We start from the raw sequence: 14859 nt of genomic DNA on the forward strand, positions 1-14859 counted from the left end.
GCCGAGGAGCCAAGCTCACAGCTTCCGCTGCTGCAGGACGACGAATAATCCAATTATTTCTCGGGTAAGATATATATATATATATATCAATTCCTCCATCCAAAAACATGCTAGTTGAGGTAGAGAAAACATGTTCGCTTGACCGCTCTGCTTCACAACAAACAAAGAAACATCGGCTGTGTCTCGGTGCCAAAGACAGCTGCAATACACCACTTTCCACCAACAGCTCTGTTTTTTATAGTCTCCATTATTAAATGAACAAATTGGATAAAGATTCAGCAACACAGATGTCCAAAATACTATGTAATTATGCGGTTAAAGCAGACGACTTTTAGCCGCGAGTGGTGCAGCTGCTAATAATATTTCCTGACAAGCAGTGACGTCACGCGTACGCTTCGTCATTCCACGATGTTTTAAACAAGAAACTCGCGGGAAATTCAAAATTGCAATTTAGTAAACTAAAAAGGCTGTATTGGCATGTGTTGCAATGTTAATATTTCATCAATGATATATAAACTATCAGACTGCGTGGTCGGTAGTAGTGGGTTTCGGTAGGCCTTTAACTAACAGTTATTTGGACACCAGGAGAACATATTCTAAGTAACAAATACTTAATTTAGAGTTTTTTGGTTGGGTTAGAGGGTTAGGGTTGTATAATAAGGCCATGCAGAATAAGGCATTAATAAATACTAAATAATGACATATTAAGAGCCAATATGCTACTAATTGGGCAGCACGGTGGAAGAAGAGTTAGTGCATGTGACTCACAATATGAAGGTCCTGAGTAGTCCTGAGTTCAATCCCAGGCTCGGGATATTTCTGTGTGGAGTTTGCATGTTCTCCCCGAGACTGCGTGGGTTCCCTCCGGGTTCTCCGGCTTCCTCCCACCTCCAAAGACATGCACCTGGGGATAGGTTAATTGGCAACACTAAATGGTCCCTAGTGTGTGAATGTGAGTGTGAATGTTGTCTGTCTATCTGTGTTGGCCCTGCAATGAGGTGGCGACTTGTCCAGGGTTTACCCCGCCTTCCGCCTGATTGTAGCTGGGATAGGCACCAGCTCCCCCCACGACCCCAAAGGGAATAAGCGGTAGAAAATGGATGGATGGATGGATTTTTCCTCAATATTGCACAGGTGAATATTTTTCCAAGGATGTCTTCTCTTGAATTTTTTTCAACAATCAAGAGTAATACATCCACCTGTGTCATAATGTACAATGTATCCCAGTGTCGCATGTTTGCTGATGACAAGACCTGTGATGAGGTAGCGACTTGTCCAGGGTGTACCCGCCTACCGCCCGAATGCAGCTGAGACAAGTGGTAGGAAATGGATGTTAACAAGCAACTAATTTATTGTGAATATGTTCCCCATACTAAAGTGTTACCAAAAAAAAAATACTGTAGATATTAGAAAAACAGTGCAAAGCAGTGAACATTTACAGAACTCCAAACTACCACCACAATGACAAGCAAGACATATCAGTCATGATAATATAATATACACATTATGCATTGTGCAGGTAAACCTAATGTTGTGGCCAGTGTAAACAGTTAGAAATGTCTCACTATTTGGCAGGCTACTGTCACACTTGATTTTTGCTTGGGGTGCATTTTCAAGCATTACAAACATCGACTGAGCTGAATCAACCATCATTCCCGGTAATTAACGATCATCCGAGGGGTCCGAATCCCTTTTTTCGAGTCGTCGCTAATTGGAATTAGAATTTTTCGCGGAGGTTAGCAGGCGTGCCAACATGCAAAAACGTTTCTAATTAAGCCGCGGTTCCTCTCCTTTTCTTGTGCGCCTAAACCCTCCTTTGTGAGCACAGCACAATGCCGAGTTTGTTTCTTCAGCGTCACAAAAGGCAAATTTTTATCACAACGCTGCAGATAGTGAGTGGGGGGAGGGCTGATTTGTATGTCGAGTTTCTGCTCCTGTGTGCTGTTTGTTTCTCATATTCTTTGCTAAATGTTTACTTGTGAAGAGGCTACCATTAGCCACGAGCTCTTCATCAATATTCGCGTACACGACTGTTGCTACTTTCTCCTATACTTATAAAATGCAGGGAGTGCTGGGATTAATTATCACCCTGCTAAAAAGTAAAATATTCCAAGAGGAAATGGGTTATTTTCATGCAAATAAAATGAAACATGTCAGTCAGAGTGATTGTACAAATGGAAATTAAAATTGGGTCTTTTGATTCATGTGCTTCAGTTTAATGGACAGACATGACATGACTCTACAATTGAAACGACTCTGAATATTTTTTAGCTCATAGTGAGGTCATAACTTGAATGTTTGACTTTATCAAACAAACTTTTAATCCATTTGGACTTAAAAGTGCAAGGATGGATAGAAAATGCCGTTTTCTCATTGCCGTAAGTCTCATCTTAGATAACAAGAATAAACACATGCCAAAGTTAGTCACTATGCATCAGCTGTGGACGCCACAAAACGAAAGCCCACTTTCTCCGCTCTGCTGCAGTTGCCCATTTAGTGTTAGCTATGGCGACGGCAGCATTATGGTCCACAGTCTACACTTTGTATTTTATAGCCATTTTATCGCTGCCCGTTGTCTCCTAATGGATAAATGCACAAAGGTAAGCTTGCCCTTTTTGTATATCATTATACTCCACATTCTCCGCTTTGCTGCAGCAGTGTTTTTCAGCCCTTCATCTCCTCTTTTTTTTTTTTTTTTTAAGCCTTTATTTAACCAGGTAAAAATCCCATTGAGATCAAAGATCTCTTTTCCAAGGGAGATCTGGCCAAGAGGGCAGCAGCAAGGTTACATTAAAAACAGTAAACAACACATAAAACATCACATTTACAACATTAAAACGTGTTCACATCACACATGTGCATACAGACAAGGTAGACTGCAATCCTTTCACAGAAGCTTTAAACTAGTTTAATGTAATGAGGGTTTGAAGTTGAATATTCGATTGTAAGTTATTCCAAGCTTTCGGTGCTGAAAACCTAAATGCTTTCTTGCCAAGTTCAGTTCTCACTTTGGGGATGACAAATTGAAAAACATCCATTGAACGAACATTGTGACTTTCTTGTTTTTTTGTTAAAAGACAAGATAGATAAGATGGAGTGATACAAAGAATGGTTTTGTAGAAGAAAACATACCAATGATTGAGGCGTCGAGCACATAAAGATGTCCAGTTAACCATTGAGTATAAGACACAATGGTGAGTAAGGGGAGCGCAGTTGGTGATGAATCTCAGTGCCCCGTGGTACACAACCAGCAGTAGCGTTCATGTAAAATATCTCCATAGTCAATAACAGGTAACAAGGTTGTTTCCACCAATTTCTATTTCACAGTAAAAGAAAAGCAAGACTTGTTTCTATAATAAAACCTCAGGAAAAGTTTCAGTTTTTTCACAAAATACTGAATGTGCTCCTTAAGACTCAAGTGGTCATCAATTAAAAATCCCAAATATTTAAAAGTACATACTAACATAATTTGTTGCCCATTTGTTGTTAAAATGTTTTCACACAGTGCAGATCTTACAGTTTTTGATGTGGTGAAGAACATACACTTTATTTTCTCAGCATTTGAAACCAGTTGAAGATAACAAAGTTGTTCTTGTACTCTGTCAAATGCATATTGTAGATATTTAAAGGCCTCAGCAGGAGTTGGTGCTGTGCAGTATGACAGTATCATCAGCATAGAAATGGAAAGTTGAGTTCGGAATATTCTGTCCAAGATTATTTACGTAAATAGTGAAAAATAAGGGGCCCTCTCCTCTTGAATAAATAAATAATACACATGTACTGTATGTTACCTTCAGCCTATCCTGTTGGCTAAGCATCATTTTACTCCACAATCTCCACTTTGCTGTAACAGCGTGTTTTCTTGATGCCCTTAGTCTCATTTTGATAAATAGCAAAAATAAATATATAAATATGTCCTCTTACCCTGGCTACCAACGATTAGTTTGTTTGCTTCTGTCCCATCCATTCATTTTCTACCGCTTATCCCTCTCTTCCCTCAGTGTCTTCTTGGATTAATAGCGAATAGTACAGTATAGTTGTAATGTCTTATCTCTGTACGCTGCAGCTTTTGGTGCCAGTACCAAAATGTATTTCGATACTTCTCGATACTGTTCAAAATAAAGGGGACCACAAAAAAAATCCTTTTTGGCTTCCATCCATCCATTTCCTACCCTGGTCCCTTTTGGGCTCGAGGGGGGTCGCTGGAGCCTATCTCAGCTGCATTGGGGCGGTAGGCGGGGTATACTCTGGACAAGTCGCCACCTCATCGCAGTCTTTTTTGGCTTAATTTGTTTAAAAAATCTTACAATACATTAAACTTATGGTTTCTTTTGCACTCAAAGGAAAAAAATAAAAGATTAACACAAAAAATAAAAGTCAATAAACACACTGGGCTTTTTTGTTGCACTCAGAGAACAATTTATAATTGTATATATTGCATGTATCCTGTCATCATCTGGGATTAAGTTGGAATAAAATAAAACATCTTTATTGACATTGTACTAAATGTGTCATGATTTATGTTTGCCACTCTTGGTCTGCACTTAAAGACAAATAAAATCCATCCATCCATCCATTTTCTACCGCTTGTCCCTTAAGGGGATGCAGGGGGTGCTGGAGCTGCATCTCAGTTGCATTCAGGTGAAAGGCGGGGTACACCCTGGACAAGTCATCATTGAATAATCAACTCAATACTATCATCAAAAGTACACAGATAGAACATGTAACAGGTAAAACAGTCATTGTTCAATATGATGGAATTTGTAACAAATTTCAGTAATTTCACAAGTGTAAATTTACGCGACGTGGGCGATTTGGACTCAGCTAATATTTGGTATTAAGCCAACCAGCTGTGTGCCCGTCCACGTATCTATATGCGCACAACAGGGGGTTTAGTTAAATGTTTATCGAAGTTTGAAGCGCAGGTGGTCTTGCCAGTTTTGGCAAGGTACGTTCTAAATCACTGCTTGCAACGTGACGCTTCTGTGTTTAAAGTGTCACCTTGATCGATAGTTTTGAAGTCCAGATACCAGTTTTCCTCTCCTCGCAGTTTCTGCTTGTGCGCTCGGTAAGTGTGTGCGCGCTGTCACGCTCAACATGCTCCTCAGCTCGACAACGTCACCGCAGCAGAAGAACAAAAGCAGTATAGTACCGTTTTTAATTAAATGGTTCCGCTGTATCGGTATACCGTACAAACCTACTCGACAGTCTCCACTCAGCTTTCTCGATGCCCCTGGTCACATTTTACAATTTGACTTGTTTTGTAGGTTTGTATGTTGTGTTGGACCTGTTTAAAGGTAATTGCATCAGTGCCAACTTTTTTATCAGCTGATAGCAGAAATACCAGGGAGGTCACTCGTTTTATTCGTCAGCTCTGTGATCACTTGGATGCTCGTTTTCCAGAGGATGAATTGGAAGAGTGGTCTGCAATTGACACTGAAGCACTGAGATCAGACATTAATTTTATGTAAGGATCCACATACATACTGGCAAATTAAGTGTGAGGCCATTCTCCACCACTCACATATATGGAGCCATTAACACTGAATACGCTTAATTTAAATCATTAAAAACAAAATGGATCAATCAGCACATTTTCAGATATGGTGGCTGCAGCATGCCGATGTGAAGACCGAAAGGAGATCTCACAGCTTGTGGGTATACTGTGCTACATTTCAAGCATCAAGTGCAGATTGTGAAATAGGCTTCAAAACAACATCTATAGAAACTGTTTGAAAGTGACACATTTGGACCAGCTGATGCGCTTAAAAGAAAGCAAAAAGTAGACAAGGTCATCAACCTAGACACATTCTATAATCACTGGAGAGGTGAAAAGGACAGACGGTAAAAAGATAACATTTATTTTCCTGATCAGATTAGTGCTACTGGCATTTATTCTGAATTTTCATGATGATATTAATCAACCAATGTTGTTACTGGATGTTGAGGAGAAATGCAAATAAATAAACAGTATTGTTATATATTTTGTAGGAATGTATCTGTTAAATAACTGTTTTGATTGATTGAAACTTTTATTAGGAGATTGCACAGTACAGTACATATTCTGTACAATTGACCACTAAATGGTAACACCCAAATAAGTTTTCCATTTTAATCAATTCATGGTAGTTAATAACTAATTTTAATAAGTAATTAGGTAATCTACAAGGCACCCATTAAGATACTCTCTTTTTTGGCAGTTACCGTATTTTTCGGACTATAAGTCGCAGTTTTTTTCGTAGTTTGGCCGGGGGTGCGACATATACTCCGGAGCGACTTATGTGTGAAATTATTACCACGTTACCGTAAAATATCAAAAAATATTATTGATCTCATTCGCGGAAAAGACGAAGAAAATGTCAGCAATCGTCACACACACGTCAGCAATCGTCACAAACACGTCAACCAATAAGAATTTGGCGGGGGAGTGTCATGGCAGAAGTGCATTGTGGGTCATGGAATGCTAACTGCTATATGCTACTGCCGTAGCTATTAAAATGGATCATTTCATCGTTGGCGGTAACTTATAAAAACTGAGAAGGGCTGAACAAAAATTGGACCGAAAAGGAAATCATGTAATGCAGATTACAAGCTGGACGTAGTGAAATATGCAGCAGAAAACGACAAAAGGAAGCGTCGAATACCTTTGGAGTTGGCAGAGTTGTTTAGAAGCGACATCGAGGAAGAAGATTTCATCGGATTTATCGATTAGGAGTGACATATTGTTTGGTAAACGTATAGCATGTTCTATATGTTATAGTTATTTGAATGACTCTTACCATAATATGTTACGTTAACATACCAGGCACCTTTTCAGTTGGTTATTTATGCGTCATATAACGTACACTTATTCAGCCTGTTGTTCACTATTCTTTATTTATTTTAAATTGCCTTTCAAATGTCTATTTTTGGTGTTGGATTTTATCAAATAAATATCTCCCCAAAAATGCGACTTATACTCCAGTGCGACGTATATATGTTTTTTTCCTTCTTTATTATGCATTTTCGGCCGGTGCGACGTATACTCCGGAGCGACTTATAATCCGAAAAATACGGTAGAATGTTGTTCATAATGTGAAACTGGCAAATTCAGTTAAAACAAACTTGTGAGAGACTCACATTTTTGCAATTTTTTGAGTGCTGTCACAGACTTGACTAAATTTTTTTGCAGAAGGTCCTTTAAAAACAGCCGAACGCTTCTGTAACCCTGAGAAAATAGAGCAAGATTGAATGTCTACTCTTGAACACGGTGGTTCGTTTGAGTATACAAAATAAGGCTAATAGTGAAGGGAGAAATCCAACTCCTGGTCCTTAGCTTTCTGGAACTGTGGCCCCCTAAACTAGTGGTTCTCAAATGGGGGTACGCGTACCCCTGGGGGTACTTGAACTGTATGCCAAGGGGTACATGAGATTTTTTAAAAATAGCAACAATTCAAAAATCCTTTATAAATATATTTATTGAATAATACTTAAACAAAATATGAATGTGAAAAGAAATGCAACAATGCAATATTCAGTGTTGACAGCTAGATTTTTTGTGGACATAGTCTATAAATATTGATGTTAAAGAATTGTGAAGAAATATTTAGAATTAAGTTCATGAATCCAGATGGATCTCTATTACAATCCCCAAAGAGGTCACTTTAAGTTGATGATTACTTCTATGTGTAGAAATATGTATTCATAATTGAATGACTTGTTTATTTTTCAACAAGTTTTTTGTTATTTTTATATCTTTTTTTTCCAAATAGTTCAGGAAAGACCACTACAAATGAGCAATATTTTGCACTGATATAAAATTTGATAAATCAGAAACTGATGACATAGTGCTGTATTTTACTTCTTTATCTCTTTTTTTCAACCAAAAATGCTTTGCTCTGATTACGGGGTACTTGAATTAAAAAAATGTTCACAGGGGGTACATCACTGAAAAAAGATTAAGAACCACTGCCCTAAACAATTTAGTTGCATATCCCTGTACTGCAAAGTTCTTGTTATTTTTTTGTAAGGTGACCAAAAACATTTTTTTTTTTTATAATGAATCAAATACGAACTGTGGCTGTAGTTTGAGTATCTTATTAAGTCGTGTAGTTTGTTATAATGTCATGTTTTAAATAATGGCAATTTGCAAACAGCTGGTCCTTGGCGGAGGTCTGCGCTCCACAGTACTGTAGTTATCCTTCGAAAGGCAGTGTCCAAACAATAGGCTGGTCCACAGTAAAGATCGAAGCTATTGTTGCTGTCAAAGCAAGAGATGCCATAAGGACGTCGACATAATGGATGCTTGTCAGCCTAGCGCTACCAACGGCGATTTGGCCGGGCTGTGTCTGTGAAAACGCCATTAGCTTCATGTCACGCCTCAGTGATGACTCGAACCCTGCCGATCTCGCCTCGTAATGTCGTAGCTGTCCATCATGGATGCCAAACAGACCCCGAGCGGCATATCAATTACCCATCAGCTGCCCTTAGGTTGGAGTGCGGATGCTGAATCCCGATAAAAAATATGCTTCTTTAGCAACAAATTACAGCCTCATTGCAGAGAATTGGTGATATCATGGACTCTTTGCGCCTTTCCACGAGTCCTACAGGTTAATTTGTTCCGTCTTTCTCAATGTCGACACCATTGCCGCATAATCCAACAACCACACACACACACACACACACACACAAAGATGACGGTCGTCAGCCCTACCTAATGGCCTGCCATGAAGTGATTGATAAAAAGGAGGACAGTCACCCCACAGGAGGACAGATGGACCTCGCCGTCCAATCAATCTGCCACTCCAGGTTCAATAGGAATATGGTTCTGACCCAGACTTTTTGACAGTAATATAACACGTTGTGGGAAAAAAATGTTAATTACAACTTTTGTCCTGAAGAATACAACAACATTTTTCTCATAATAATATGTTTTAATTATCCCAAAGAATGCATTATTTTTTATAATTACAGCTTTTTGATTTAGAAAATAAAATATCATCATTCTTGTAAAACTTTCTCTTGAAAAAATACAACTTAAAAAAAAATGCTCATTTTATTACAAATGTGAATTGAGTCTCATAACATCAGTCAAAACTCCAACATTATTTCTGAAAGATTCAGATTTATTTTAATCAAGATGATTTTCCTCTTAAAGGGGAACATTATCACAATTTCAGAAGGGTTAAAACCAATAAAAATCAGTTCCCAGTGGCTTATTTTATTTTTCCAAGTTTTTTTCAAAATTTTACCCATCATGGAATATCCCTTAAAAAGGCTTTAAAGTGCCTGATTTTCGCTATCTGTAAATCCACCATCCATTTTCCTGTGACGTCATCTAGTGATGCCAACATGACGGATAGCACAGCAAGATATAGCGACATTAGATCGGATTCAGACTCGGATTTCAGCATCTTAAGCGATTCAACAGATTACGCATGTATTGAAACGGATGGTTGGAGTATGGAGGCAGATAGCGAAAACGAAATTGAAGAAGAAACTGAAGCTATTGATTGAATAGCTATTGATGCTATTCGGCGATCGCCTTCTAACCAAGGATTGAGGTCTTGTTTCTGCAACATCAAGGTATATATTGACGCTTAGATAGGTCTGGTGATAATGTTCCCCTTTAATAGTATTATTTATTTTACTATTGTTCAAATGGGACATTATTGTATGATTGTAAGATATTTTATCAAGAAAATACAACTTTTTAAATGAAAACTTATTGATGTACGATTAAACCTTTTTCACCAAAATCTGATTTGTTTGAGCAGGTAACATGCAGCAGCTGTTCTTTGCTAAAGCCACTTAAACTATTTCCAAGAAACTGGAATAATAATTTTTTGTGATAATATGAATTAGACAAACAGGACTTTGGAAACAGTGCAGGAACACAACAAGTCAATTCAAAATCAACAGAAAATGCTAACAAATCTAAACCAATTGCATTTACAAAAGTGTTCCGAGAGTGTAAAGAGTTTGGGAAGTTACACGCCATGTTAGCACAAAGCAAACACTGTTGCACTATATCACCAATGTTGCCCTCGTTGTTTTTACACTCCACTTGCTGCTGTGAATCTGAGTAGTAACCCATTAGGACCAACAGAATGTTGCAGCCAATCGGAGTGTCGCAAAGACCTTAGGAAGCTCTATTATGCATTTGCCCATACAGGTATTTACGATCAAGTTGCTGTGTTGTTTTAATGAAGACTCCTGGAAGATTCTGCTACAAATTAGCTCCCAGAAGGCGACACCAACACTCAATATGTCATGGACAAATCATGACGACCTTCTTTTACGATGCTTTCGCAAAGGGATTAGCAAAGTTTCTAAGATAACTTTATCAAACAAATTTTCTTTTTTCCTTACACTGTACCTTTTTTCTTGGAAACTTTTGGACTTTTTACTGTAAGATTACAACTTTTTAATATTGCATTTTTTTTTTCACGTAACTTTAGGATGTTTTACTTGTAAGATTACAAATACATTTTATAACATTTTTTGTCTTGTGACTTTTTTACTTTTTCAATTAACGCTATGATTTCACTCCTAAAGATGTTTTTCTTTGCAACCTTGCCACACCATAACTTTTTCATTATCTTTTGTTGTAACCCCACACGTTTTTGTCATAGCATTATGTCAACGGGCAAAGTTAAGTTTAACTTTTGCATTTCATAGCACACATTGTAGATGCAGTGTGATTAAGGAGCTTTGATTTAACTTTGAATTTACAGAGGCATCACAATATTTTAAAACAAAACCTACAATAAATGCACTAATAATAATTTGATGATAATAATTGTACTAATGATGTATTATGATTATTATTATCTACTGATGATCATCAGATAATATTTACCTTACACTATAAAAAGAAAGGGAACTTGACATATTTGTAATTATATTTAAGTGAATAATGATTGATATAATAATAAATCATGACAATTTTATGATTATTAAAACTCCCATCCTGGCTACTCTAAATAAACATTTTCTGCACTCCTTTGTAAAAAATAATAATAATAATAATATTTAATAATAATAATAATACATGTGTATATGTATATATATATATGTAATATGTATATGTATATATATATATATATATATATATATATATATGTATACACAAGTGTGTGTGTGTGTGTGTGGGAAAAATCACAAGACTACTTCATCTCTACAGAACTGTTTCATGAGCGGTTCCCTCAATCATCAGGAGAAAATCTCCAGGAGATTGTTTTATCAACTGATTGCAATAATGTAAATTTCTTTTAACTATTATACGAATCAAAAATATGACTTATTTTATCTTTGTGAAAATATTGGACACGGTGTGTTGCCAAGTTAATGAGATGCGATGCAAGTGTAAGCCACTGTGACACTATTGTTCTTTTTTTAATTTTTTTTTATAAATGTCTAATGATAATGTCAATGAGGGATTTTTAATCACTGCTGTGCTGAATTTATAACTGATATTGATACTGTTGTTGATAATATTTTTTTTTGTTTCACTACTTTGGGTTTGTTCTGTGTCGTGTTTTTTTTTTCTCTCAATTGCTCTGTTTATTGCAGTTCTGAGTGTTGCTGGGTCAGGTTTGGTTTTGGAATTGGATTGCATTGTTATGGTATTGCTGTGTATTGGTTTGTTGGATTGATGAAAACATAATAATAAAAAAAAAAATTCTATATATATATATATGTTTTTTTTTAAATACATTTTTCTAAAAATGAGAAACGATTCTGAATCGCACAACGTAAAAATCGCGATTCGTATTCGAATAGATTTTTCCCACACCCCTAATATATATATATATATATATTAGGGCTGGGCAACGATTAAACATTTTAATCAAAGTTAATCGCACTATTTCTCCGATTAATCGCGATTAACTGCATTGTATACGCAAAGCCCAATAATGAATTCAAAAGTAGTGTGTAGTGCACCTTTATTGGAATATTTTCCCACATGAACAAAAGCGCCAAAACATTTGTTGTGCAAACACAATTTAAATCAGTCCTTGTTAAACAGTAGCAGTGAAATAGCATATTTTATGAAAATCAACTCAAAAAATGTAAATACAAACATTTAAGCTTATTGCCACTGCCAGGGTATTTAAGTTATCCTGTTTGTTATGGAAAATAAATATAATCTACATACAAATCTCTGAGCCACAATCATAACATCTGAACAGGCAATTTCTGAGGTAACAGCAGGAACATTTTTTTTATCAGGGATCTTATGTTTAAAAAACCTATATTATAGGTAGTGGGCTGTTTTAGGGAATTTTTGTTCAAATTATCCGTAGTAGCAATATTAATAATGTTGTGTTTATTCCGCGTAGTGCACTTAAAATAATTACGACCATATCTAGGAATTGATATGATGGGAATTTTCCGATTGTTTGCTTGGTGCTTTGATAAACTGAACGCATATACATGGTACTATATTGTGATGTTATGAAACAGGGAAAAAAAGAACTACCCTACCCAGCATGCAACAGGAGTGACGAGCATGCGCGGTAGCCCGGTATAGGTTGTGTTGCCATGACGGCATCTTGTATGTTGTGATATGCACGCTCTGAAAGTAAACATTAAGAACTCAGCCAGCACGCCTCGTCTGCATTATTCATATATAGACAGACAACACATATGCTCCGCTGCTTCACAGGCCGCTGGATGTAGCCGGCAAAGTATTCCCATGCTAGCTAGCCGGTCTAGCAAGCACGCGTCATTCAGTCCAAAACGGCCCGATCTATCCACATCCAGAATTGTCTGGCGGTCGTAAGTGATCCTTGAGTGACCACGCTGTAAGCCAGCCATGAAATTCGCAGAATTGTCCGGTATTTTTGCCAAATGTTCCATCTTTACCAAGAGCCCCTCGATGCCGAAGCCCGTCCGAGCGACGCCATCTTGTTAAGAAAAGGCGTTAACAAAATAAAAGCATGTAAAAAACATACGCAAATGTGCGATAAAATAATTGTCGGCGTTAATAGATTGATGAGTTAACTCATAATTAACGCATTAATTTGCCCACCCCTAATATATATATATATATATATATACATATATATATATATATATATATATATATATATATAAATAGGCCCCTTAAAAAAAGGCCTGGTGACATCACTTTTTCAACGCTTGATGAAACAAAGACCTAAACATGTAAATATTGTGGCCTTTCTGATCATGGAGTGTGTCATCTACTATGCTTCTGACTACTATGTTTGGAAGACTGGCACGTGCGTACAACGCCTGATCTAACAATCGGTCAATTGGTGCGTATACACGCAAGAGGGAACTGGTTTACAATCACATAATCTATCTAATCTATCTTTTTTAACTTTGTTGTCACAAAAAGTCTTACTTTTGTATCCGTATTTGTGTGGCGGAAGTATTTATTTGACTTGTAGTGTTTCTCATATAATCTGATAAAAAGATGAACTGCTGTCTAACACAGGATCTTTTTTTGTGTGTGTGTGTCTCCGCAGCACCCCCAAAATTTTTAAGAACTCCCAATGACCAAACAGGCGTCCAAGGGGGCGTGGCCTCGTTCATTTGCCAAGCCACGGGAGATCCGCGGCCGAAGATTGTATGGAACAAGAAGGGGAAGAAAGTGAGCAACCAGCGATTCGAGGTATTAGGTCCATTGTTCTGATGTAAAATGCTCGATATAAAACTGCACATCTTTTTGGCTGCTAGCACACATTCACACATAACATTGCAAGAAATGCCACAAGGCACTAGTATTTTGCGACTTAGCATCCAGCATGCTCAGGGTTCAAGTTCACCACGGTTTAGTGTTATATTGGCCTTACGTTAGCATTAATGTCGTCTCCCAACCCACAACTTTTAGGTTTATTGTTGTGTTATTTAAATCTTTCAACTAATATCATTTAAAAGAATGTTTATAACAATAATAAACTTAAAACACCGATGATAGATCAACACTAGATATGAATTGTTTTTGTAGTATATTTTTCGACTTTACTTTCAAAAGATTAAGGTTCACTTTTAATATATCACCTTTCTTTTGGTGTATTTTAGCCTCATACAATTTTTTCTTTGAAAGTTTCTCGTAACCATACCACATTTTTATAGTAACATTGCGGCTTAAATTTTCTCAGCCGTTTTAATCGTAATATTTTATTACCACTTTCCTGTTGTAAAATTACGACTTTGTTGATCACAACATGTTTTCTCTTGTACTTTTATTGGAACATTTTAGCCTTATTTTTGTAGGACCAGAACATTTTTATCAAAATATTGTAACCTTGCAAAGTTTTCTTGTAACTTAGTGGGGTTTTTTCTTGTAAGATTGAAACATTACAGATTTTTTTCTCATAAAATGATAACTTTTAAACATGATAGCTCAATAACATTGTCAAATATTTCGGTTTTATTTTCAGAATTTTACAAAAACACCTTTTTCTTGAAAAAGTACAACTTCATGCCGATTAAATCGCAACTACCGTATTTCCTTGAATTGCTGCCGGGCATATAGTATGCGCCTGCCTTGAATTACTGCCGGGTCAAACTCGCTTCGCAAACTAATTAGCACATGTTTAGTATTACCGCCGGGTAAAACTCGTGATGTCACGAGTGACACTTCCCCTGTCATCATTTTCAAAATGGAGGAGGCTGATTTCAATACCCGTAATTTGAAATTGCATAAAGGGAAGAAGATTAAGAGCTATTCAGTAGGATTTAAGGTCCAAGCTATTGAATACCGGTATGCTAAAAAGAACAGTAAGCAGCTATCTTTTATTAATATACCTGTGGAGCCGACAGACAGGCAGGGCACGGCTGGAGTTGGCGGCGTGGGGACTCACTCGTCACGTGACAGGGAGGGAGCACCGAGTTCCCAAAGAGTAA

At 37.0% G+C, this 14859-nt stretch overlaps 1 protein-coding gene across 41 annotated transcripts in view; it reads left to right on the plus strand.

Annotated features, from left to right (window-relative positions):
• LOC133560307 (receptor-type tyrosine-protein phosphatase delta) overlaps positions 1-14859 on the plus strand; it is a 687524-nt gene that overhangs the window by 549446 nt on the left and 123219 nt on the right. For 23 of the 41 annotated variants that reach the window (XM_061912692.1, XM_061912722.1, XM_061912724.1 and 20 more), the window contains exon 10: positions 13476-13621. In XM_061912692.1, coding sequence (XP_061768676.1) covers positions 13476-13621 — 146 coding nt within the window. Of the gene's footprint in view, positions 1-13475; positions 13625-14859 lie in introns of all 41 variants that reach the window. The other 18 variants (XM_061912688.1, XM_061912687.1, XM_061912702.1 and 15 more) reach the window with 1 other exon arrangement.

The sequence above is a fragment of the Nerophis ophidion genome, linkage group LG10 (assembly GCF_033978795.1).
Source record: "Nerophis ophidion isolate RoL-2023_Sa linkage group LG10, RoL_Noph_v1.0, whole genome shotgun sequence".
Taxonomy (NCBI): domain Eukaryota; kingdom Metazoa; phylum Chordata; class Actinopteri; order Syngnathiformes; family Syngnathidae; genus Nerophis; species Nerophis ophidion.